Here is a 26,878-nt window from a genome sequence, read left to right on the forward strand (position 1 = left end):
TTGTTAGCTGAGAGATTGGATTGGAGATGAAAACCACACAACATTTGCCTCCCCCCTCTTCTGGAACTGAGATGGACTCCCCCTGTAATCAGGCTACAAAGGATGAGATTAGGTCACAGATCCAGCTTCGTTCATGAAGTAACTTGGGGAGAGCACCAGACAGGGCGTTTTTCCCTGTTAGAAACCTGGGTGTGTTTTGGCCCCAGCGGATTTGCAAACCAGCCAAACATGCTAGGACCAGAGAGAGGAAACTGCAAAAGGTAGACGGAGAGACAGACGCACACATACAGACACAGAGAGAGAGAGAGAGCAGGGGGATGGGATGGTAATGGTAAGAGGGGAGGTGCTAGGGGGAGTGTCTCCAAGCTCCCTTATTGTGCTTTCTAAAGCATGTCGTCATCAACAGCCAATCAGTGTTCTCCCCACTTTTCTGCAGATGTCATCAGTGGCCTATCAGTGCCAAGTGTTCTGCTGCAGACCCCCCCCCCCCCAGACCCTCCCCCCTAAACTGGTGCAGTTGCTTACTGCTGGTTGAGAGAGAAGCTACCGAAACTCGATTGACTGATTAGGTAACCTTTCAGCCCTGGGTCTGAGGGGTTGCAATGGGATTACAAGTAACAAGAGCAGTAATTTTGGTAAAGCCCCCAGTGCAGGATTACAGCTGTAGGCACCACATTTCAATGCAGAACATTTTCGAGATACTGCATTTCAATGATAGTTAAGCCTGGGTCACTCGCTGTACAGTTCCCAAGCTCCTATGAGCATTAACCTTCAAATGAAAGCCATGCTTCCTTCTCTGTGGTCATGACTTGAAAGATATTAGTCCTCAGGCTTACGAGTATTCTATTGCTTTGTTTTGCAAGCATGTGTAGGGTTTTCTACCTCCATTGTTCAATACAGTATGACTAGAACTTAAATCTCAATTTCCTCATAGATTCTTGCCTGAAAACTTGTTGTTAAGATGCATGCATCCTAATTATGGGAACATTTTCATTTAGATTTCACAGACATTTTCAAAGCAGTACAAAGTGTAGTAAATACAATCTGTACAAAATAAGGATCCATCCATACAAATAAGTTAAGTGCAATGTAGTGGACCTCTGTCTGTGCTAAGGGGTGGGGTAGGCATAGGAGAAAAACAAAAACGACCTGGAGGGGTGACCGTGACCATGACATTTTACTGGTTAACTGTAGTGGCGAGACGAGATCAAAAGCCACATCGAAACACGTGAAGGACAAAGGAAACCAACCATTTATTTTTGTATTCCTGAGTTTTTGGATGATCTCCAAAAACAAAGAGACCTCGTGATCAAAAATAAGCGCCAAATTTGAGCCCTAAATTTAACCTCCTGCTACTTGAATATGAAAATGCCTGCTGTCAGATTATCCAGAATCACCTTTTTTTCCTTTCCTTCTATTCTTTAACCCAAAATTCGGAGAAACTGACTTCTGGGAACATGTCCCAGTTAGATACGTAATGAGCAGATCAGCTCCTGGAGGGAGAGTGGAGGCTGAACCCATGTGTGATTCCAGGTGGGGTCTATGGAGAACAGAGTGAGTTGTCTGTACAGCAGGCTCTCACAGTTGGCTCTCACTCCTGGGCCGAGAAGCCGTCAGTTCAGTTTCCTCGCAGAGCGCACATTGTCTAGAGCACACCTGCCTTGTCTCTTCTCCTCTGAATCCACACACCTGTACTGCATGCTAAGGACTGATGGAAGCAAAGACACATGGGACTCTCTTCGGGTCTTTCGTATTGTGGTGGAGGTCATAAGCTGTTCTCTCCCTTAACCATTGTCAAGCCTTGCCTCAAATGTACTACATCTGGTTTGGGAGCCCGTACTGTCAAGGGTTGAGATCTTTAATGCCTCGGATCACTGTGTGGGCAACATCCGCACAGCACTCACACGAAGGAAATTTTATTTTTTATTAAATTTCAATGGGGATCGACATAGTTTAGTTTTGTCTTTCGGTTTTGGCATAAACCACTGCAATTTTTATGCAAGACTTTCCATTATGGAATATTTGTATGCAAGATATTCTCTGTATTCTCAAGATATTCTCTTATGCAAGACATTGTTCAATCCTCTGGTCAAGCTCACTAGGTTAGGCTCTGGTAATCCTAATCTGCAGACAGTGTTTAACCATCTGTTCAGGTCCCAGGATTGAAAAGACATGCCCCTGCTTGCCTAGCATCCATCGAGTCCTGATACAAGTGGGCAGACCGACTCTTTAATTGCTGTGCCGAGCATATATGTTAAACAGGTTACCCCATAGCTTAGTGCTTGATATCCCAAACAAAAATATATTATCCAGCCAGGTTGCTTTGGCTTTCTAATGGCAGGGCGAGACTCCATGCCCTGGATTGGCCACTATGTTGACTCACTGAGCCTTACTGATTTGGCTAATCTAAAGCTATAGTATCAGAGCATGAAGCAATTAAGGGCCGACGGATGTGGACGTCCTCCGCTCCCTGGCAGACTGTGCTGCCTGACCCTGGTTTGAATACATTGTATATGGTTAGCCCCTTTCACTCTAGCATGCTCTACCTGGGTTGACCACACCAAGGTTATGACACAGTATCCACTGGGTTGGGTACATGCTCTCACAATACAGTTTCAATAAAAGGGTCATATCTATAGCCAATGAAGGAAGTCCAGTTTTATTTTTGGTTTCCAGTCTATTTTTGGTTTCAGTGAGTGTTGGTAAAAGATGTGATCTTTTGGTGCTCAGTCAAGTTCCACTGAATCTCTTGAACCAACCCAGTGCTTTTGCTTCAATCTCATACAGGACTGTAATCGTGTTTTAATGAAAATCTATAATTCTCTTCCACTTACTGGAGGTAGCTGTGCTACAGTTACTGCTGGCTGCCATCGCCACACAACTTTGGGAAGCTACAGTTGTCTTAAATATTTCTGCTCTTCCCCTCTGCTGGGAAGTGAATGATTTTGCTACTGCTTATACACCCTATATAATTAGAAAAAACTAAATCACCTTGTGCTTTGGCTATTCATGTAATCATTTCAGTTGCTTATATTTTCTGGACCGGTCTGGGTTTATTAGGACAAAGTGTGTGGATTAGGGTCGGACACAATTGATTTGAAAGAGGCAACCAAGCAAGAGGTGTATTCAGTCTCCACAGAAGCTTTGCCAGCTGTACTGCATAAATTCATTATTCAACTGGGACACTGCATCTCACAAAGAGGAGAACGTTTTCTAACGTGTTTTGCATTGAGGTCTGTATTTCCCAAATATAGTGCTACTCCTAGTAACAGCTATGTACCATTCAATTTCCTTTTAGGAGTAACTGAAATGGTTCAATGAATAAATAGAATAGTCTTGCATTTCATAATCCACATGAGTCAAAGTTTTCAAACCTGATTCTCAGGGATCCAAGTGTATTTCCATTCAAATGACATCTTAAAACTGAATTTCACTGAGCTAACCATTTCTAACTGCTAAATGTGCAGATTTCAAGTTGTTTTTTGTAGTTGTACAGCTGATGCAATCTGTAGCAATGGGGTGCTGTTCTGTATTACAAGGACTTCATAACTTACAAAATGAAATTTAAATGGAACAAAATGTGGAGTAGGTGTGGGAGATGTGTTCAGAGCTTTTACTCCACAGGTGTGACCTCAGTTTATCTGCAAGATCAGGTCAGACCCAAGAGCCTTTTTTTCCTGACACAAACAAGCATCTGATCTCTGTATCTGATCAGTGCAAGATGCTGTCCATGTAAGGACTTGGTCTCCCGTGGTTTGGAAGGTTCTGGATCTCTTTGAGTCTATAAAAATTGTAATCGAAAAAGGCCAGGGGTCTTTGGAATAAGGGAGCAGCAGTTCATAAGCACACAAAAAGAGATCAGCTCCAAATGGAAAAAAAATTGTACTCTTCTTTGCATAGTCCATTTAATGCAGGTGGAATAACATTAAGCAAACCCAAACGGAACAAAACCAAAGCATTAATCTGCTCAACCACTCTCAAACTCTTCACGTTTTGGATAATCCAATTGCGGGTAAGTATCTCCCCAACCCCCCACCTCTGTTGAAATTGGCAATATAAAATTGCTGCTCTGGATTGGGACAGATTTATAAATCCATTACACCCCCCCCCCCCCCCCTGGCAATTTCACCATTACCCACACAGACCCCCCCCCGACAGACTGAGTGCACTCTATTTTATTTCCTTGCAAAACCTCACCCTTAGATGTATTTTATTTTTGCATCTGCGGATTATTTGAAAATTCACACAGTGCCACTGTGGCTGTAAGGAGATTACATGCCATGTTTAGTGAGGGATCAGATGTGTTTTTGGATTATTGCAGACTAATCTCTGGAGCTGCTCTGGTCTTACTGGACATGTCGTAGTGGACCTGACACGCTAGTTTTCGTTCAGAACATTTTTTCCTTTCCGCCTCCTGAAGTTGAGTATCCCAGTGAACTCTGCAAATTTCCCAGACTCTAACCAGATTTTGGACTCCAACTTTTCCTCCCGTCCTGATACTTGGGGTATAAAATGCAACCAGTGTTTGTAACATTTGAGCATCAGTCTGTTATACATGTATATCATATATAAATAGACCTTCCTGTTCACAGAATTTGGATTTAAACAAACATTTTATTTCTATTTTCATATCTCTATCCTCCCTGCCCGTCTCAGTCACCCAGATCACTGATTGGTGAATAGAGCTTTGCTTACTCTAGCTAAAGCAGGGCTGATAATGATGTACAAAATATTACCACCCCCCTCCATACAGAAATCCATCTCCACTAACAATGTTTGGAGGTGAACCAGTTGGAGCACTTTTTTTCTTGTTTCTTGAGAGGTTGCGATCAAGGTGTTTTTTTCCTTTTGTGGTAGATATGGCCTAGTTCAAGTGTCTTGAGAGTGCAATGATTCCTTTGTACTCTGGCACCCCCTATAACTGTGGGTCCCAGCCCTGATCCTGGAGGACAACCCATGTCTAGTGGCTGGCATGCATTCCAACGCCAGCTGTCGCCTACCTTACGTGACTGATTGTCCACCTGTTTAAGAGCTGAGGACAACTGACAAGGTTGAAATAAGAGTTCAGTTGGAATGAAAACCAGCAGACACAAGCAGCCATGCAGGACCAGGTTTGGGATTAGAGTCTCCTTATCTTGTATGCAAAAAATAACAAGTCTGGCTGTCCATGCATCAATCCCAACCCTCCCCCCTTCCAAACATCCATTGTGGTTTGCCAGGGGGAGTCAGAGATAAGCCTGATACAGCTAGGCTGCAACCACATTGATTTACATTGGTATCTAATCAAGCACCTTACATTGCAATACCTATGTACATAAACTCTCACTCTTACTCACACAGAATTCAAGGAACCTGGAGAAAGTTGTGAACAGGAAGGGAATTTGCAATCCCTTGACTCGTCTGGTTTGTTTGTGGGCTGGTTTTAGAGACTTTTTCCGAGCTATTGTAGAATTGGCCGAAGACTTTCTTGAAAAACACGATATGCAAGACACTTACTGTGAAGAAGGATCACAGTCCCGGTTCATCTGGATTAGCATCTCTTAGCATCTCAAGTTTAGACTGCCAAGTCATAGAAAGTTAATATGTATGACTTAATGTTCTCTGCAATGTGAGGCTACAATAACTGTTTGCATTGCTGTTGTAACCCCTTGTGATGCAATGTGCAGTATAGTATGCATTAGTTTGACATGGGGGTCACCGTGGATAAATAACTCGGGTGCATTACGTTTATAGAGTTAATTTCCACTTGGCCTCCGTTCTTTGTTCAACTTGAAATTGAAATTATCCTTTGCATGAACTCTTTGTATATTTCAACCAAATGCTTTAGTGTGGTGAGAGTGTGAGATGGAGCGAGAGACTTGATAAGAACTGGAGTGGTAGAGAAGCTTTCTTGGAGACATTATTTTAATTCTTAATTCTAGATCTGTTTTATACCCCCTGACATACTCAGTCCACTGACTCGTGTTCAGCTTGAAATGGTTAATTTAAAAAACTGGTTTGTTTACAGTACATGGAGAGAACATGGTGCTGTGGCCAGTAAAAGAACAGCATGTAACATCATATAGCAAAAGGAAAGTGCCTGAAAATACCAATCCTTCAGTATTGTGGGTTGCAGTCATTATTTTAATATGCTGCAAATCTTAAAATATCATTATTGTATGTAATCTGAAAAGAACTAAAATGCTGTGATGTATATCTTTTCAATCTTATTCTAGGGGGTAGGGATAGGGAATTCAATAAAGATGGGATTTAATATAAATGTAATCCTTTTTTTTTTTTTTGGTTCCTTTTGGAATAGCGAGGAGAATGATGCAGAAAACCTGTTTTACATCAACATTCAATTATAAACCATTTGAGTTTTTTTGCTCTAATTAAATCCAGTGTTGTATAGCAGCTATTGTGCCTTGTGGAATCTCTCGGGGAAGCCACTTTGTCTTCCTGGTATGGCTTCCATTTAAGTGGAAAGTTACCACACAGACCAAATAGAAAGGAAACATTTGTATAGTAGCATAAATCCTTACTTTCTTGTAACGTTCACCTTCCACAATTGAAATGTCAAGCTCACTCATTGGGTTATATAAATATCAACACTCCCTGATCCTGGTGTTTGGGTCTGCTCTGCTTGGTGCTTGGCGTTTTATTGCATTGCCTTATAAACATCAAGGCGGCATCAGGGCAGGATATTTGATCGGATCCATCAAATAACTAGGCTGAAGGAGCAGAAGAAGTTGAAAATGTAACAGACGTTGTTACTAATAACTGCTCCGGGCATTATTTTATTTTTTTGTTCGTGTTGTGGTCCATGTTGTGAATCTCTGAACTGGCATTTCTCTTCTGGTTAGATAGGACCGAGATGTGTGCCAAGAGGCCAATGACTGAAGTCACTGACCTGGTCTTCCGCAGAGGGCAGCGAGGTGAACATGGCACAAGGATGGCACCCAGATTGTGATGTCTTAAGCTTTGCTTCTATGACCTGTCACTGATCATTCATTTCTATCAATGACCGCACCATATTAATACTGTCCAGCTCCGCCGTGTGGGGCTTGTTGAATACTAGCCATCTTCTATTCCACACACTAATAATACATTACATCAGTCACTTCATGTAGGAAGTGTGATTGTATAACTACCACGTGTAAAACTGACGCTGTGTATAGGGACGCACACGATATGATCATTTAATGTCAGAATTAAAACCACTCTGTCTCTAGTTGCAAGAGGGGCGACCGGCCGATAGATGGTGGATGAGAGACGTGTGTGTGACGGGGGAGCTGGATTGTAAAGGATGATTTGCTCTGAGACGGAGAAGCGACCGACTGCGCTCACTCGCTCCCCCCCCTCCTCCGTCTCTCTGTAGCGGCTGAAAACTGCCGTTGCTGAGGTCGACCGAAGCAGCCAACTTCTCCATTACCGTCTCCACAACACAAGCCGAAAGCCGGGCTCGCCGTGGGCCGAGCGATTCTCGGTGCCGGGTCGGAACCGGGACAGCGGCGATGCGGGTGTAGATGGTAACAGGCCTTGCGCGGATCGCCGGCTGTGTGAGACGAAGCATTCAGTGTAAGCGAGCTGTGCAAACGGGTTACATCGGAAGACCCCCATGCTATGTTTGAGTAAGTACCAATGGTCTCTCATGCAATTGTAGCTCGCTTGGGTGCTGCATGTCAATTGCTCCTTTCAATTAAAAAAACCGTGATGTGATCAGATTTAAGACTCGGGCTTGTCAAAATCCGTTTGTATTGCGCTGTGGTATAGATGCAGGATGCGTTGAATTTAGGAGACTGTCGATCTTTCTTTTTTGTGCTCGGAAACTGAAACCGACAGAGAAGCTGGCTGGCTTGGTATTTGCGTGTATGTATTTGGTGCATGTGTGATGATATTAATATAGCATGCCCACAGCGTGCAGCACATCCTAGCAGCCGTCCCTCGTGTGGGCACGTAGGCTGCTATATTGTAACGCATTGCTTTTATTGTTTGTATGCGTTTTGCACCACTGTGTCTCTGACAACAAGAAAGGACTTAACGGGAATCCGATCAGATGAATCAGGTCCAAGCTACTAAATGTAGAAATAAAGCCCCTTTTATTGTCTTGTTCCCCTTGCATTTCTGCTCGGGTTTAAATTTCAACACCGTCTCTGAACCGTAAAACATGAAATTCCCTTCCGCTTAATTCAACCGGTTCTCTTTCCGCCTGAGCCGAGAAGACGCGTCGCACAGTGTGCCAGTGTTGGGCGCAAACAAAGAGCGGTCAGACCACCGGGGTGCAGGGGCTGCAAACTCGGTGGCTGGTTTGTGTAACAGCAAATCGGCTGCACATCATATCCACCCCCGGCATTTTTAATCATTTTCGTTTTTAATTGTGTTTATTAGGCCGAATGGTGGAGGTGGTGGGCAGCCACTGCATGTTGCTTAAATGTTTTAGTGATGTCATCGTGTGTGGTTGTTTGCTACCGTTTAATTGAATTAGATTTTTTATACGTGCGTAATTAATGCATACTCTTACAATGACAGGAATCTACAGGATGCTATAGAAAGGTATATGGACTTTTTTTTTTTTTTAAAGTGGATTGTGATTTAATATGTTACGAGCTATAGTGGATTTGAGCTGTGGAGCAGTGCAGACACACCAGGAGGTTATGTAGCCTTGGCACTTAAAACGATGGTGATGATCGTTAACATGGTTTTCTCTCGGTTACTTTATATGATAAGCAGAACAAAGTGCACACGATTATTCAGTTCTGTTTTTTGGGTTTACCAGATATTTATTTGCGTGGCAGTGCTTATGGAGAGACATTAGCTTAAGTGATATTTCAAACTTTACTACAAGAAACATATTTTATTGTTGATTTCCAATGTATCATTTATTTACCCGAGTGGGCGCAGACAACGTGTGGGTTTTGTGTCTGGCGCAAAGTAAGTTATTGTATGACTTTCTTAACCCTGTACTGTCTAGAAAGTATTAGCCACTCTCAAGTCTGACCCTTAGGCACTCGTACAGCATGTTTCCAAAATCACCAACAAGGTGCCAATAATAATAATAATAAACTACCATTTATTACTGTTTAATGTTCCCAAAATTACAAAGGCTTGAGTTTTTCTCGGACATACCTTGTATCTCTGATGAATACAACAGTGTATTCTAGCTCTTGACAACCAATGCTTTAAAAGTCTATTAGAATATTATACGTTTTGTCTTGTTTTCAATGCTTTGTTTATAGGTCATCATTGGTGAAATAATGGCAGCTTCTATGACTGAGTTGCTGCATATCCCTTTGGTAGGGCCTAGGTACTCTAATAAGGGTTATACACTGTTCACTGAATTTTACTCATCTCCACAAGGAAATTACTGTGTTGGCCACAGCATAACATCAATAAAAAAATAAATACCCACAACCCATAAATGTAAAACAAACAAAACCTCAGATTAAAACATTAAAAACTAATGGCTGCAGGCAGGAACGAGCATCTAAATCTCTCAGTGGAGCACTTAAGTAAAATAAAACGTTTACCGAAACCGCTCTGTGCTGCAGTGATGTTTTGTGCAGTGGATGCATCCTTTATTCACGCGTATTATGACCCATCCTGCTCTATACTTGTAACAACATGCTATCGCACGACTTCAAGGACCTGTATTGTTCACTTCATCTGATTCATTGCATGCTTATTCACACCCGTCTCTCTCTCTGGATTTCTGCACTGTGTGGCCGCTTTATTAGGTGTAAGTTGCTGTTCCCTCACAACACTGCCTCAGTAATGGAGCCCTGTAGAAAGTGGGCACTTCTGGATAGCTTGGTTTCTGCAAGGGGCGCAAATGGAACAAGCAACCAGACTAATCCACACTGAACTCTTTAATTCACACACAGCAAAGACACCTCTTAATACAAAAATAAGGTAATCAACATACACTGTTTAGGAGACAGTCCACTGCAACAGACTAACACCTAATCATAGAGAAGAGTGAAGTGGCCATCTTTCTGCTGTAAATTCAGAGCCAGGGGTGTGGCCTTGGCCAGTGCTATGTGAGGGCTTGTATTCTGTGCCTGCTAAGAGCCATTGTGAAGGACTACTGTTTTACTGATGCACGTGACACTACGTCACCAAAGTCTAATCCTGCTTTGCTGACCTTGGAAAGCAGCAATTTTCAGGCAAGGCCAGAACTAGGTCACCGAGGGTCTTTAGGCTTGTTGAGGTCCAGCTGGATCCAGAACTTTGCACTTCCAACTTCCTGATCAGACATCTGTGGTTGTTCAGCTCTTGTCGTGAACCGGTCTCTATAGCCCTGTACTTGCTTTCTTCGGGAAGATTGTGGTGTTCGTGACTGGTTAGTAGGGAATCAAGGGGTGATTGATTTTGTTATCCGTATTCGTCGAGGTCTGGCGTTTCTTTTTGTTAATGATCAAACAAAGCAGACTTTCTCCCTTGTTGTCTTGAGTCACTCTACAGCTCTGGAAAAAATTGAGACCACTGCAATTTTTTCTTAAATCAACATCTCTACATGTATGGCAGCCATTCCATTCCATTCATATTTTTATTTGGCATTTGGGAGAAATGTTGTCAGTAGTTTATAGAATAAAACAATGTTCATTTTTCCCAAACGCGTACCTGTAAATAGTAAACCCAGAGAAACTGATAATTCTGCAGTGGTCTCTCAATTTTTTCCAGAGCTGTATTTTATCACCTTTGGAGTGGACCAATCCCCATTAATTGCTGCCCCTCACCCCTCCTCGTTCTGCGTCTGCTTTTAACACTGCATGTGACTGCTGATTTAAGATTGAATGAATAACATTTACAACTGATATTGATTCTAGCTGTCCATTTGTTATTTTTAGAATTCCACAGAGTTCCAGCTAGCTGCCAAGTACTTAATTTAACCATTTATTACATTCATAAGTTGCTTAATCAGAATTGTAATCGTTTATTATATATGGCACTAAACATTTGGGGGTGGGGGGAAAAACGAATTTAGTGAATGACTAATTCAGTTGGGAGCTTATTTGGAACAAAACCCAGCATAAAGGGCTAGACCTTATTTTATTTGTGTGACATTGTAAGAAAAGGCTCCATAATGGTAATAAGAATAGGTAAAGCAAAAAATAAAACAATCACACAACAAATACTTCAAACACCATATTAAACCTTTGCACTTGTACTAACACAAACCATAATATAGAGGGTTTAGTTTATATAGTGAAATGAAAACACTGCTGCTGGGGATGCCTGATGAGGCCCGTTTAGACAATCAGTGATGTCATTAAGTAACTGGCGGCTCTGGAGGAACAAGAAGTTTTGTAGGGGGGTGGGGAGGGGGGAGATATTTTCTTTACCTTGTTTATATCGTTAATGGATTAATGTTGTTGATTTCAGATTTGTCTACAAAACAATGACCAGTTTGTATTTGCTCCTTTCAGGGGTCTACTTTAATTATTAGTTTCCTGGAGTTGTATTATAGCTATTACCTTTACATCATTCAATCAGCTACTGCCTTCTAGGATATTCAGTCAGCTAAAACAGTATAAAGGTTGTTTGTTTGGGGGCACAGGTATTTGGTTGAGGACATAAAACAATGTATTTTGATAAACATCTGCTGCCTGAAGAATGCTGACCAGCACCAATCAAAACATCAAACAACAGCTACACAAAAACAAATTCAGGCCTGTGTTAATTATAATGCATGTTGTAAATCTCTTCTGTACAACTGTAGTTTAACAAGATGATGTAGTCACCACTGATATACAAAAATAGGTAGCAGTCTTATCTATCTGAAGATATAAAAAGGCTTCTCCAACTCGCATCCCTCCCTTCATGTGAGAGGACAGCTCTGGGTGAACCTGTATGTTATCTTTTTTTGTAATACACTGATGAAGTAGTAACAAGTTTATCATGAGAAGTTCTAAACCCATTACAGCTTCTTTAGCAGTGATCTGCTGCCGACTAGCTCTGTATTGCCCTGAACAAGTCCTCAATCATCCTTATGTCCCTTCAGCAAGCCAGTGTCTTCATTAAAGCAGATTAAATGACCTCTCCAGGACATAGACGACTTGCCACTGGTCTAGTAACCCAAGTAAAATCTGGTTTTCCTCTGTGGCTCTCAGCCCTGCTCCCGGGGGCCAATTCTGCACCAGCGCCACGATCTGTAAAACCACAGGGACGTGCTGTGCAGATAGGTGTATGTGTGGGCGGGGGTGGTCTGTGCAGCACATCTGCATTGCCTCTTTCCTCCAGTTCCACCTTAAATACACAGCCAGCAGCCCCAGGACTCTCTGTGCCCTTGTGAAGGACATCCTAATAGCAGGCGTGGGCTGTAGGGTGGTCCTGGGGAACTGGAGTCTGCCGATGAAAACACTCACTGGGTCTCTGTTGGCACTTATTCGAATGCCTGCTCTTCGCATTGTTGACCTTGACCGTTCTGTTCGCAGTCCCAGATCTAGCCTCTCTTCCCATTGTCGCTTTGTGTATTTGATTTATATTTTTTAGTTATTCAATTTATTTAATTTGGCACAGATCTGGTATAGAAATGCCTGGAGAGAAGTGAGTGTTTGCTTCCATGTGACACTGCATTAATGAGTATTAATCAAGTGCTCATTGATTCTGCCTGCAGGTTTTCAGTTTTGAGATGCATGCTTCACTGTGAAGAGCCATGGCCTGAAAATGAAAATCCTGTGGTTTGAGCTCAGAGTCTCAGCTGCCAAGATCAGATTCTTCAATTGCTTTTCAGACTGGGTTCACCCGTATTGATCAGGGCAAGAGATTTTCATGGCTCCTACCAAGTGCCCTCCCTCCCTCACACTCGCTCCATTCGCACTCACCTGCTCCCGATCTACTCCATCACTGCAGACCTGTCACCTTCACGGGTGGGGAACAAGTGAGCTTTGATAGGATTGAACGGGGATACTTGTGATTCAAAGGATTGCATTGCTGAAAAGGGGCGAACTAAGTCTTCAAAGCATTTGAAGACCATTGCCATTTGATCCCAAGTCTTTCTTTTGAGAGTGGAGGTAAAGGATATTTTAGTTTGGAGCTGTGAGGTGAAGGTTAACGAGAACTGTTGACTGCTGTGAGCTATAGTGCTTTTGAGATTTTGCATCTATCCAAACAGCTTAATTGATTGTGTTATTTTGGCTGCACTGGTCACCACTTCCATGTGTTCAGAGTATTCAGCGATTTGATGGTTTTAGAGAGATCATGAAAAACTGCAGGGTGGTGTCTCTCTCCAGGAATTGTGCTGGGTGCTGCTTACTACTGCTGAATTTCACTGCAATAAGGCTTTGATGGAGTGGAAAGGCCTTGGATTCCCTTGGTTTTGAGTAGTGTAGCTCATTCTGCTTCCCTGTGGAACAGTAGACCATGCAGCCTGGGCAGAGGAGAGTTCATTTTTTTTATAACCCGCTCTCAGAGAGCTGAACATACTGCCCAGTAGAAGGAGAGTGAGAACCTCTCGCCTATTTCAGGCTTTTGACTATAGACTCAGACTTGGTAAACATTGGTCTAATGTTTTCCCACGATGAGCCCCGTACATCTTTTGAGATGTATTACGAAAGCTTTGATTTATAGATCTCATCTGAGGTGATGTGTGTGAAGGTCTTGGCGGACTTGGTTTGCAGATGAGATTACAGTCTCTCTTGCACTTCCTGCCCTTAATATAGCTCAGCAGGCTGTAGCCAAAGAAACCGATCTGCGGTAGGTTTTCATGTCTTCAAATCAGTTTAATCAATCGATTGAGCCCTTCACAGTGTTGCCACGGAGTGCTTTACACACTGAAGCAACACAAGCTTGTGTTAGTAATAGGAAAAGTAAAGTAAACCATCGGGCATGGAGGAGAGAAAAACAAAACTATGCAATATGAAATACCTCTGGCTTGCTGCACAGGATCCCCCACCCCTGATATCTGCTTATGATGCAGTGTTTTTTACCCAGTTCTACTGGGCTATTTTGCATTATTATATTTATGTAAGAAAGCACCTATCATTTCAGTGACTGTTGACACTTGTTGAACAAAATGTTATAGAAAGTGAACCAATGCAATAATTTGGACGACGCTTTGCGTTCTTCCCAGTTCTTCTACACGTGCCGATGTAGGCAAGAAATTTGCATTCAGAAACACAAACATGGAGGAGAGTGAACTTGATACAGAATAACCAAAATAACCAAAAGATACTTTAATGCACAAGTGCACATGTTCCGCCCCGCTCTCGTCGCCCAACTAAACTCGATCTGCAGACACCCCCGACATTACGCCATCGCACCCTCCAGCCCCGCTAATTTAGATGTATTAGATTTTTATACATTTTAAGCAATGCAACCAGATGCAGAAAGTTTCATTTTCTTTTTATTAAGATGAAGTGGTACAACAGTTTTGTTATAATAATACAAAATAGTTGTTATTATTAACACATGCTGTACCAGTAAGTAGAATTGAAACGCGACAGTCAGATAGAAATGTCCCTGTCTAGCAGATGTTAATGCGCCACTATAAACCCGGATGTGGTAAATCTACCTGAATCTATACCATTTTATATTGCATGTTTTGCGTGATTACTTGTTTTATTGTTCTTATGTGGCAGTAAATCATACTGTGTGTTTGTGTGTAATATAGATATAGATGTATATATCTATATCTATATAGATATATATAGATATAGATCTATATCCCATAACAACATAACACACATAATAGTAATCACACAACACTTGCGCTGTAATGTGTTGCATTCTGCATTTTACCATGACAGCCTGCATTTGGTATTTGTTAGTTTTGCATATTTAATGATTAATGAAATACTTGTAGTTTGAATGTCTTTGGTCTTATTTTGTAGCTTGATTGGAAAAACACAAGATATATTGAGATATATATCGTGTATGGCCCAAACTTCTAAAAATAGAGATATTATGTCATAAGTCATATGGCCCAGCCCTAGTCCATAGTGACCGGCACGTGGACATCTATAAACCTTGTTTGTTCTTTGGTGAAATGAGTCCATAGGGGATGCATTGTGCTTTGGGTCTTCTGCAACATAAGTAATTTTAGAAAGTAAACTTTTCCACATGCTGGGCCGAGTTGCGGAGTCTACCTGTCAATCACCCAATACAGCACAGTCCCTCGCAGTCTTCCGAGTCAATCAGAGAAGCTGCAATTCAGTAGTTCATGAGCTTATATTGCCACTCCAGGCAGCAGATGCCATAGCAAAAATAACTAACTATTGGGTATTGGCTATAAACTAGCATTATAACATTGCCACGGATTGCTCATCACCCTGTGCAGTCCAACACACTTAAGTTTATTATTCAAGTTTAATCTCTAGTAAGAATTTAATTAACAGCCCTTCGCTCAACGGCTCAGAGGTAATCAGCTAGCTTATGGGAGTAGAGGATCCCAATCCACAGTTGATCGCCAGGATCCTTTGCCTCCTTACTCTCCCAGCTTGGATCTCCAGAGGTACTTGTTATTCCACAAAAACGAGGGTTTGGACTAGGTTTCGGTTTGTTTGAAAATATAGAAAAGGTAGTCTGTGTCCCATCTATTGGAACATTTTAGAAATAAGTTATTTTTGTTGTCTGGATGATGGATTTTGTTGATGTGAGTGTTCTTTTGGAGTTGGTTTATGTGAGTGTGTTTTCAGATACCTACACTTTTACAATGGATTGATTTCTATCTGGGTTTTTGTTATTGTTTGTGTGTTTTTTTTTTTTTTTTTTTTTTTTTTAATTCAGTGTTTCATGTTGGAAGGAATTTCCTGGACTTGCACCTTGTTTCATAGGATGTTTTGAAGTTTTAACATTAATATTTAAAGTGAGCTAATTCTGATCCCTGCCTTTGTCAATGGAACAGTTACCCAATCACATTAATGCTCCCCTCCACCCATTGTTTACTGGCATTTCATGCTTGGGCTTATCCTGATCTAGTTTCCGATGCATCTCATCTTATTGTTCTCACCTGCTACCTCCTAATTAGGTTGCAGGTGCATCTTAATGATAACGGATTGAAAGATCAAGCAGTGACAAGGATCAGAAAAACTGTTAAAATTCAAGCCTTATTGGCAGTCAGGGTGTTGCAAGTTTAGGTTCTGTGGGAGCTACTATTTATTGCTTGTCTCCTAAGTGCAGCCTAGATTGAATGCTAGTGCATTTCTAGCTGAGGTTATTATATAGGACTGTAGAGATTTGATGACCATTCAGTTCCAGTGAGTAGGGGCAAGAAGGGGGCAATCGTGAGTTTCAAAGTTGTGGGTGAACATGATCTACCCCTAACGTAAGCTGCCCTGACACTTCTGCCCCTCTGTCAGCATATCTGGGCTGGTGTGAAAATGCCCTAGGATAGTTTGCTACTGCAGCCTTGTGTGGATTTTGCTCACTTGGCAGCTCACCCGGTCTGTCTGCCTGCATACCCACCTGCCCAATCACAGCCAAACTTGTTTTATAGCCATACCTGTCCTGAAATGCATGGGGTTGAGCGATTTATACATTCAATAAACAATTTGGTCGTTTTGATCTTATAGTTGATCTATATTATGATGGTTTAAATCTGAAAAGGTTTATTCTTGGTAAGCCCTGCCAGGCTCTGACCGGGACAGCAAAGTTACATTAAATATGATGGGGGGGCATAAGATGAGCACTTCATTGAACTGAGAGACCACTTTCTGTTCACACAAGAACACCGGGGACTCATCCACCTCTGTCCCAGAGTAACCTGTGCGAGAGAGCACTATCCTGATGGCAGCAGAGCCCAGCTTTTAATGAAGCTGTGCCTGCCTCCCAATCCTATTAGCTCTTATCTGAGTGACTAAACGGCCTGTCAGGTCACTCCCTGATTCATTAATCTTCCTGCAGCGCTGAGAGAGACAAATAAGATGTGTGTTTCAAGTTACTGACACTCTTACCTGACCCTGTAGGAGGTTTCTGTGCTTACTCTGAAACTGATGCATCAAATCCCTAAATACCAGTTTGTTTGTAAATGTTGGGCAAACAGTGGGCAGTTTGTTTGTTGTGTTTGTTTTCCAGAAGTCTTCAATGGCTGTTTTTAAATGCTGGTAAATCGGTAATGTAGAGCCGCTGTCATGACTTATTTGAGGTAGTTCTGTCTGGTTACAGGTTTAAGCACTTTTGGTTTAAGTTTAAATGCATTAGGCAAATGTCAACACAACAAAACATAAAGCTCCAAAGCAGGAACTGTGACATGAATACTATTTGAATACCGTTTAAGGCTAATTTTAAATCCAAACCCCTTGAAGAGCTGAAAAGCGAATAAGTCAATTAAGTTTGGTTGTCCTAAGCCCTTAGGTGGGGCACTGGCGGACAGTTAAAATCCTTCTTGGCACTGTTGCTGCTGTGTGCCTTGTATTCCTCGGCCAGTAGCCAACCAGTCAGATGTGTGTGCCCGTTTCATTTCATTGAACGTTGTTATGGCTTTTAAGCTTGATTCCATTGCTTTATACAGCAGACCCCCCAAAAGTGTCTTCTGGAGTTGGGTTCATTTTCACTTGTTTGTAGGAGTAATAGATCCCAGCCTTGACCATGTAGCATTTATTTGTATATAGTAGGGCTGTATTTTTTTTTTATTTTTTATTTTTTTTAATTGACAATGTTTAGATACTAAACCACACTTCAGATGTCCCTCCTAGCCTAAAACATTTGATCTGTATAATGCCCATTACTTAAATAAAAATTGTAAACCGGTCATAAAAAAGCCCTTCAATTGCCACTGTCATTGTGTTAAACTGAAACACTGTATTTTGAATTACATTTTTCTTCTGAAAAGACCCCCTGACCCCCTCCTGCCAGCATGCATGTGGACTACTGTGTTATTCTGCATGGTTATTTCTTTATCCACCATCTTGTGTTGTGCAATATGGAAACATACAACAAAACAAATGTCTCAAACTTGGTATGCTATGTCACAGAGGAACAACGAACCTCTGGGATCATTTGATCAATGTAAGTTTGAATATTATTATTATTAATAATAAAATAATAATATTTATTATATACAGAAAAATATATAATTGACACGTCTGAACTGTTAAGGTTACTTGCGTCTTGTTTACTACTTTCAGTATACTTTTTTAATGTTAACTGAACACCAGGGTATATTCATAATATTTTTTACATGGAATTACTATTTCAGACTTTCTGAATAAAATACAAATTAAAGTTAACATGTTATGTATGTTCCACACAAGTAACCAAATACTTAAACCATGTGCTTGTAAAAAATAAATTAAAACATAACGGTTCGAGATAATGTATTTTAAACTACATGGTGATGTTTTGTTTTGTTTAAATGGATTACCTTAAAAACAATTTTTTTAATAATTCTGTCATCTGCAAATTATGCAAATTGACATCCCTAGTGTATAGAACCCTGGATCACTAGCATCAATAAGCAGATCTGGGCTCCATTATAATTATCAAGATTGATAATTACAGTAGTTTGTGGGAGTTCGGAGTTAGTCACAGTGCTGATGAGTTCAGTTATAGTTGTGATGCAGAAATGCATGGGTGTGAAAACTGACGGACGCAGCCATATAAAGAGGTATATTGTGTATTGTAATGCTTGTTGTTGATCAGAATTGCCCTGCGTAGAGTTTTTGACATTTTAAAATCTTCACCGTGAGAGTGATATTGCAGGACAGATCTGTATCTGATCGATTTATATGAATTCTAAATGAAATGGATGTACTTGCCTCAATGCCTATTGAAAAGCCAACAGGTCACAGATGTGCACAAGGAGATGTTTATAGTAGAAAGCACAGGTTTGGGGAACATCATGATTTGGGGGAAAAAAAAAAAAAAGTTAACTGACTAATCAAGGGCTGGAAGGTTAACAAACATGATGTGGATTTGTTGCGATTTTGATCTGTTTAGTCTAGCAGTGTGTGATTTAAAAAAAAAAAAAAGTCACCTCATTAATGTTTTAGCTTGTTTGAGTGTGGTGAAGCCTAACAAAATAGGGAAAAAGCAGCCAACCCCCCCCCCCCAACTCCCGGGAGCTCCTTGGGCCTGTTGTCAGTTCGAGAACACCTGACACTGGAAGGGGGCTTACTCGGCTCCGCAGCTGCTATGGGTGTGACAGACACGGGCAGACACTGATCGACAGACAGATGCGTAGAGAGAGACGCACAGACCAATCCATAGACACGGGCTCAACCTCAAACAATCACAAGAGTTTTATTTCATAATAATAATTAAAAATGCTAATTCAAACTAAAAATGTGTAGTCCATATTATATTCTTCTGGAAGACCTTTTTAAATTGTTCACAGTAAGAAAACCATGAACCCTTTAAAAATAAAGTTTGCTGCTTATACATGGGTAGGTTATTATTGGTCTTATTTAGAAATGTGATAAAGCACTACAGGATCTTAATAGTGACACGGAAATCGATTGGTTAATATATGTAGACTGCTTCTGCTTTCCTTCTGTGTTGCCCAGCTGTCTCCCTCCCCACCCCCAGCCCCCTCACTCTGCCCCCCCGAATTCAAATCTACTGTATCGATAGGCCAAGTTTCAGTCTCCTTCTCTCTGTAAATTGCTCTCTCGGATCAGTTCACATCAGATCTCAAATACTAGACTGTATCCCTGTGACAAATGTCTTTCCCTCCCTCTGTGAAACTCTTAATTCAAATTCAAATTTAAAATGAGCTTTGTTGCCATGACAAGTTTACACACATGATGCCACTGAATTTATAGACACGGTAAAGAGAGAAAAAATAAGATAGTGTTGAAGGGAAAACTGAAAACTTTAAATGGCTCCAAAGTTTTGCAAATGTATGCGGTGGTATTTGCTGGTGGTCTGGAGACATGGTTGTGTGGTTCCCTGGCCCTGTGGCAGGCTGTGATCACTGCCCACTGTGAGCCGGGCCTCTGTGCTAAGCTGGGGGAAGACGGGTACTCAGCTGGTGACTGGGGAAGGTGGCGCGTCTGACCCATACGTGCATCTCTGTCCGTCTCCCAAGCCCCACATTGGCCTCTCTGTCTTTGTCCTTTTTTCATTATACTGTATTGCCATGACGAATGTTCCTCTGCCTTTATTAAACTCAGATATAATTAACTTTCTCTCTTTCTCTTTCTCCAGTACGGCCAGTAACTCTCCTCGCAGCACCCCGAGCAGCTCTCCAGCAGTTCGACGGAGGCTCCTGGCAGCTGGTCTGTCTGCGCGCTCCTGCGAGGGAGACGGAGTGGGGGTGGCGGCCCAGGACCGGGGCTCTGACCCCAACCTGGCACCCTACCCCCAGGCAACCCCCAACTACCCCCTGTCAGCTCGCAACTTCGCCCGAAACGCAAAGGTCAGATTTGACAGACCCGGTTGTGCAAAAAATGTACTAACTACGAGCCTAACAAGGCACTTAACCAGGGTTGTCAGACTCCAGTCCTGGAGGACCTTGGTGTCTTCTGGTTTTTGCTCCAGCTGAGCTCTTGGCTCCTTAATTGGTCTTAATTGTTTTGTGGATCTGACATCTTTGAGTAAATCCACAGATTTTGAGTCATCGTGTGTAGAAAGTCAACGGTGAAGATGTCGAACGGGCCTAAACAGAACATGATTAAATTGAGTAAATGAGCTCCTGTTGCACCAGAACACTGAAGGCACTGGGACCGTCCTGGGCTATGCCCCCAAGGACTGTTTGAAGAACACTGTTATGTCGATCATGCTGATGCTAGAGAGAGGGTTGTAGCTGAAGGCTGTGTTGTAGGATTGTAGGAGAGAGAGAAATTGGGGGCAGGGTTTTCAATGTATGTTGCAAGAAAGGAACTAACATTTTTCTTCTTCCTCCCCCCCTGCAGAAAATGCAAAGCTGGTACAATGTAAGTATAGCCACATTTTGTTATCTAGTACACCATAATGATGTCTCTTCACCAGCCTTAACAGCAAAGCCTGTCCCGACACATGTACTGCGCTCTGTGGACTTCAAGCAGTGATACTGATGTATAATACGAAAATCTTGGTTGTCCTCAAGCTGTGTCTGCATCCTGTTTGTGAGATTTTGTTGTTGCAGTTGCAAAAACATACGGTGATGCCCCAAGGCAAATTAGGACAAGATCTAGATCAGAAATGTCCGTCTGAAATAGGATCAGGAGCGGAGAGGGGCAGCGATCGAATGTGATTGGCTCACAGAAATCTGCGGCTCAGTTGAGCCATGGAGGGGAGAGAACCCCCTTTTTCCCCAGGTTAATTAATTTAAAAATAAGAATTGCCTCATGCTAGGATCAAAGGGTCAGTGAGTGATCAGAAATAAAACCCAGCCCGCTTCAAAGCCTCTTTCTAATGCCACCTGCTGCGAATGGAGTTTAAGTCTTGGATCGTAATGCACTAGCAATCAGCTCTTACCCAGGGCGACTTAACAGTAGTCATGAAACGGAAGAATGGTTCTCACCCTATGTGGCACACGAAGAGCGATTTTATGTACAATGTGCAGCGCCAGTCTTGTGCTAGAGAAAAAGAACATCGATAGCAAGAGTGCAATGAAGTGCAGTGTACAGCATAGTTACTACTTAAAAGTGAACTATACAATCTGTTAAAACAACAAAACACTACAGATGTCATCGGTTGAAGTAGTCACAGCGTTTAGATCAAAAGATAGTGCTGCTTTAAGTAACTAGTTCACCACAAAGGTTTCAAATGCTTTCAGTTGTAACAGTTTGTGACGTTTGTAGGGGTTTTTATCCAGTTATTCAATGCAGAAGCATATTTTCACAGTGTATCATTATGAGAAGATATTATTAATAATAATATTAATAATTCTTAGCAGACACTAAGGACCATTTCAGTTACTCCAAATGAAGACAATCTGCGCACACCTCATTATTGATTTTACTAGATGTCCCGGTACATAGGGAGTACCTCATTGCAGAACATGTCCGAAAAGCTTTCCCTTTTGTGAAACAACTTGTTCAAAACAAAATCAACAGGATGACAGACTGTTGCAGGAGACTGACAAATCCTCCAGGCAGTGTAACCAAAAACAGGCAGCCAGAAGATCAGACCGTTCTTACATTGCTGCGCTCTGGTCTTCTCACTAGGATGTCCCGTCTGTCCTCAGGGGAGAGGTGCTTGTCTGTGGCTTGTCAGCTGCCTGGGGTTGGTGCCATTCATGCATGAGACCTATATAGAGATCTTGGAAGGTGATGAGAGACTTTCCAGTCCTCATGCAGGACAAAGTCTCGCAGCCACTTTGCCAGCTGTAACTGTGGAAAGTAATTTTTCCACTTGGACACGTCATTTCACAGTGGAGGATACATTGGACATGTTAGGCATTGCGGGCTGTTTTCCTGTAACTGGCACTTATAGTAAACCAATTTGGAGGCATGGTCCATTTTCATTTCACGAGTAGCCAAAATGGTTTCAGAACAACTGTATTGATGTATTTTAATTGTAGTATCTCTTAAAGATGTTCACTGTATCCTGTATTAAGATTTATTTCCATTCCCCTGCCCAGGTCCTCAGTCCCACATACAAGCAACGGAATGAGGACTTCAGGAAGATCTTCAAGAAGCTGCCCGACACAGAGCGTCTGATTGTGGGTGAGTGTTGTTTACATGCACAGTACCATCCCCTTATTGTTCACAAAACACTCAGATATTTGGAATGTCTTCTTCTTTTTACTGGATGAATTGCACCACTCGGCCAGGTAAGGGTAACGACACTAATGACTGCTTTAAAGACTGGCAGCAGACAATGACCAAGCCTACTTAGAAGTCTTTCAAATTCATCTTCACCTCAAACACGCAACCCAGATTCACAGCCCAGCTTTTCTCGGTCTCTGGTGTTATACCTGTGGTTTTCAAACATTAACTCGGTAGGCGTCATGTCCAGTAATCTTAAGCGTTTCCAAAATGTTCCTGACAGTTGCACGTAACGCACATTTAGGGCAGCAGAAGAGTGAAATTGGTTCATTTCAGTTCCCTGCATGATCCATCACTGAGTGTCTGAAATGGGCTGTTTGTCCGTGTGTCTGTCTCCCCAGATTACTCCTGCGCACTCCAGAAAGACATCCTCCTGCAGGGCAGACTGTACCTCTCGGAGAACTGGATCTGTTTCTATAGCAACATATTCCGCTGGGAGACTACAGTGAGTTGGCAGTCCTGGCTCTATACACTATAGGTGCACTGACACACACACACACGCACGCATTCCTACAGGCTCTTCTCATTCTGGTTCTCACATTTACTGTTCACACTCAGTGCTGCTAAATTTTATTTAACTTTGTTCTGCGTTTACTCTGCTAAATTTCTGTCATCTCAAGCTGTTTTATATATATATTTATTATATGTTCCCTGTAACGTGCAACTACATGTATTACTGTTACGCCTTCTAATACCTTGTGGGTATAGTCTAAATCGTATGCGAGAAACCAGCCAATCACAGAACAGCATTTCCAAACATTCCTATACCTCTTATGCAAGTTAATAGATTGTTATGAAAGGTCTCTTGTTGTATAAGAGAGGTTATTATGTGAAGAGGACAGTGAAGCTTACTGGTTCTGGCTGCACAAACTGAGCAAAACATGCAGTTCCGATATGCAGTTCCCAAATTTGGAGTGATTATCACCTGAGAGGAAAATAAGTGTACGTTTCCTTGTTAAGAGTAGTTAAGAACAATTTATTCTGATGCTTTTCTGCTCTGTTTGTGCTTGGTTGTGCTAGGCTGATATTGTTCTGTCCCCCCCTTTCAGATCACTATTCAGCTGAAAGATGTGACCTCTCTGACTAAAGAGAAGACCGCCAAACTCATCCCCAATGCCATTCAGATCAGCACTGAACAAGACAAGGTAAGAGAGATCGAGAGAGATCTCCTAGACCCAAAGAGAATAATCTAAAGAAGCCATATTGTTGAAGGCCGAGTACTTAGGATCACAAACTTTGCAAATCTCATTTAAAACAAAAAAAAGGTATAACTGTTGGTGCGTGTTTCTCCAGCACTTTTTCACTTCGTTCGGAGCGCGAGACCGAAGCTACATGATGGTCTTCAGACTGTGGCAGAACGCGCTCATGGAGAAGGTAAAACTACATGGGGTGCAGAACTATCTACTCGACTCACTATATATTTTCTGTTCCTAGTACAATGAGCGCAATACAGCCAAGCACTAGGGCTGCGCCAACTCCTGCTGTTGAGAGTAACTCCCCAAAATGTGTTTCTGACGCACTTTAGTTGACTAGCATCCATTCCAGCTTTTAAGTCACCCTGATTATTCTGCATAAAGTCTCCTGAGAACTTTATGCTCGGCGATCTGAACTGATTTATAAGTGTAAACATACGTCAGAAGGCGAGGGAGAAGTTGCTGTTCCTAAATGTACTGGAAGTGTCACAGGAAATGACCTTTGACAAGGCCTCTGCCATTCCAATTATACAGTCAGTTAGAATAATACACACTGTATTATTGTTAGCACAGGAATTGTAATTAAGCTAGGGAAATTAATTATATATCCATGGCTTCATTCAACTCCTTAAATGACTAGAGCTCAGCATGTCTGACCCAACTCCACCCCCACCAATCTCTCTCTCTCGCTGTCCGTCTCTCTCTCAGCCTCTATCCCCAAAGGAACTATGGCACATCGTACACCAGTGTTACGGCACAGAGCTGGGGCTGACCAGTGAGGACGACGACTACGTCTCTCCCACGGAGCACATCAATGGCCTCATGTGAGTACCCCGCGCTCTGCTCCTGCACTGCTCAGCAGGCTACTTTACTCCTGTTCACAGCACTGCTGCCGCAAAAGTCTGAATAATCGGAAAGGGCTGCAGTACAGTGTTGGTATTTTGAATGTGTAGTTTGTCCCCGTCCTGTTGTGATGTTGTGTTCTCTCATTGGTCCAGCCCGGGAGAGGACGCTGTGTCGGAGCTGCTGGAGCTCAGCGCTGAGCCCCCCTCCAGGAACAGTGTGGACTTAAAGCTGGACCCCAGCCCCCTGAGCGACCGGCAGCCCAGCAACCGCTCACACACCTCTGTGGAGAGCAGTGATGGAGGGGCGCCCTCGGTGAGGAACAGACACTGGAGAGAGAGAGAGAGAGAGGGGGGGGGGGAGGAGGAGGAGAGGAAGAGAAAGAGGGGCAGAGAGAGAGAGGGAGGGCAAAAAAGTTTAAAATTATAGAAAGGGAGGAGAAAGAAAGGGAAGGAGGGTAGGAAGGAGAAAGTAAGAGCCAGATGGGGAGAGTCAGTGAGAAGAGAGGGTGAAAGAGAGAGAGAGAGACTTAGCAAGCTCTTATTGCCAATGACAGACTTCTTGAATATGGAAATTGCACCTGAAGAACAGCTGGAAAAGGGGAGAGAGGGAGAGAGAGTTGCTTCCATCAGTGAGATTGACCTGCACTCTCTCAGAGGAGCAGATTCTACAATATTGTTTAGAAGCACCAATCCATATTTTTATTAATCTCTCTCTCAGTTCCTGGATGACATGGAGCCTCACTCTGACAGTCAGCTGGAGGGCTCCTCCAATCACACGCTGACGCCAGTCTCTGAGAGGGCCAAGGGGGGCATCGGCCTGGGAAACCTCTCCTCGTTGGACATCGCCAACGACGACGACCTGCCCACTGACCTCAGCAACTCCTCCGACACCCAGGAAGAGAGTAAGGATTGGCCACTCTGTCCATCACTTTTTCCAGTCTCTGTTTTTGTTACAATTTTATATAGACTGTCTGTCTCATTCAAGAAAGTGTTAAAATATTCCTTGTTGATGGGTTTATACTAGACCATTTTTTTGGTAAATTAATTGCGGTTTGTCCTGTGATTTGACCGTTCTGCTGGTCTGGGATTTGCCAGGAACTGTGAAAAAGACTTCATAATAACCTATTTAACAACATCCAACACCTTTGCATATGTGTCAGGATCCCCAAGTGACTGACTAGGATTTAATTTACAAAACAGTGTATTTGATGGGTGTCTATAAACCCTTTCATCTGGACTCCAGTAACAGATGCTCTAGTAGTCCATTTACCAACAACGTTACCTACGTTATTTGATGCGTCTCTGCTTAGCTGGAGTGTCTGACCTCCGTGGGCCGTGACAGTGATCGCTTGTGTGTCTGTGTGCCCGTGTTCAGGTGAAGTGGAGGCCTTTTGCGCCGACCTCAATGGCCGTCTGCACATCAACGCGGTGTACAGGATCGGCGTGGACAGGATGTACGAGCTTCTCTTCACCGACACCCACTTCATCCAGGACCTGTTTGAACAGCGCAGATTCACAGGTGAGAGTGAGAGCACCATTGACAGAGGTCATACTGCATCGCCCTCTTCCTCCGGGTCGGTCCAGTTTTGACGCTTCCTGACGCTCGTCTCTCTCTCCCTGCGTCAGATCTGACCGTGAATGAGTGGAATACGGAGAACAGCGGGAACTCATCCAGAGTGCTGTCCTACACGATCGCCATTAACAACCCCCTGGGACCAAAGACTGCCCCTGTGGTGGAGACGCAGGTGAGACTTCCCTCTGAGCCTCATCCTTTTATGAAGTACTGATTTGAGCCGATCAAAGTGGTTTAGTTCATTGTGGGCAGTGTGTGCACAGCAGGGGTCAGCACTACTGTGGACCACTTACCACTCATTAACCCCAGCCATGGTTACGTCTCCCTGGATACAATAACTGTGTCCATTAGTTAGTGGATTGCACTCCCGCCTCCCTTCTCTCCATTAGTCCAAACTGTAGTGCCCAACACTGCCCACTAGTGTTGTGACCTGCTGACCTGCTCTCTGGCCTGTGATGATGCTTCAGCCCGGTCTGTGTACTCTGTCCCCCTCCTTCCTGCAGACTCTGTACAAGAGCAGTCAGAAGAGCGAGTGCTATGTGGTGGACTCCGAGGTCCTCACCCAGGGCATCCCCTACCAGGACTATTTCTACACCGTGCACCGCTACTGTCTAACCAGCGTCACCCGCAACAAGTGTCGGCTCAGGTAAGCCTGCA

General features: G+C 42.8%; 1 protein-coding gene across 5 annotated transcripts in view; it reads left to right on the forward strand.

The window, feature by feature from the left end:
* Nucleotides 1–26,878, forward strand: part of gramd1a (GRAM domain containing 1A) — a 49,306-nt gene that overhangs the window by 12,258 nt on the left and 10,170 nt on the right. For 4 of the 5 annotated variants that reach the window (XM_066719147.1, XM_066719146.1, XM_066719144.1 and 1 more), the window contains 12 exons: nt 20,065–20,275; nt 20,772–20,792; nt 22,424–22,508; nt 22,952–23,055; nt 23,660–23,755; nt 23,904–23,984; nt 24,512–24,627; nt 24,802–24,961; nt 25,367–25,550; nt 26,024–26,167; nt 26,275–26,393; nt 26,725–26,867. In XM_066719147.1, the coding sequence (XP_066575244.1) occupies nt 20,065–20,275; nt 20,772–20,792; nt 22,424–22,508; nt 22,952–23,055; nt 23,660–23,755; nt 23,904–23,984; nt 24,512–24,627; nt 24,802–24,961; nt 25,367–25,550; nt 26,024–26,167; nt 26,275–26,393; nt 26,725–26,867 (1,464 nt within the window). Of the gene's footprint in view, nt 1–7,388; nt 7,611–20,064; nt 20,276–20,771; nt 20,793–22,423; nt 22,509–22,951; nt 23,056–23,659; nt 23,756–23,903; nt 23,985–24,511; nt 24,628–24,801; nt 24,962–25,366; nt 25,551–26,023; nt 26,168–26,274; nt 26,394–26,724; nt 26,868–26,878 lie in introns of those variants that run through there. The other variant, XM_066719148.1, reaches the window with a different exon arrangement.

Source organism: Amia ocellicauda, chromosome 12 (genome assembly GCF_036373705.1).
Source record: "Amia ocellicauda isolate fAmiCal2 chromosome 12, fAmiCal2.hap1, whole genome shotgun sequence".
NCBI lineage: Eukaryota > Metazoa > Chordata > Actinopteri > Amiiformes > Amiidae > Amia > Amia ocellicauda.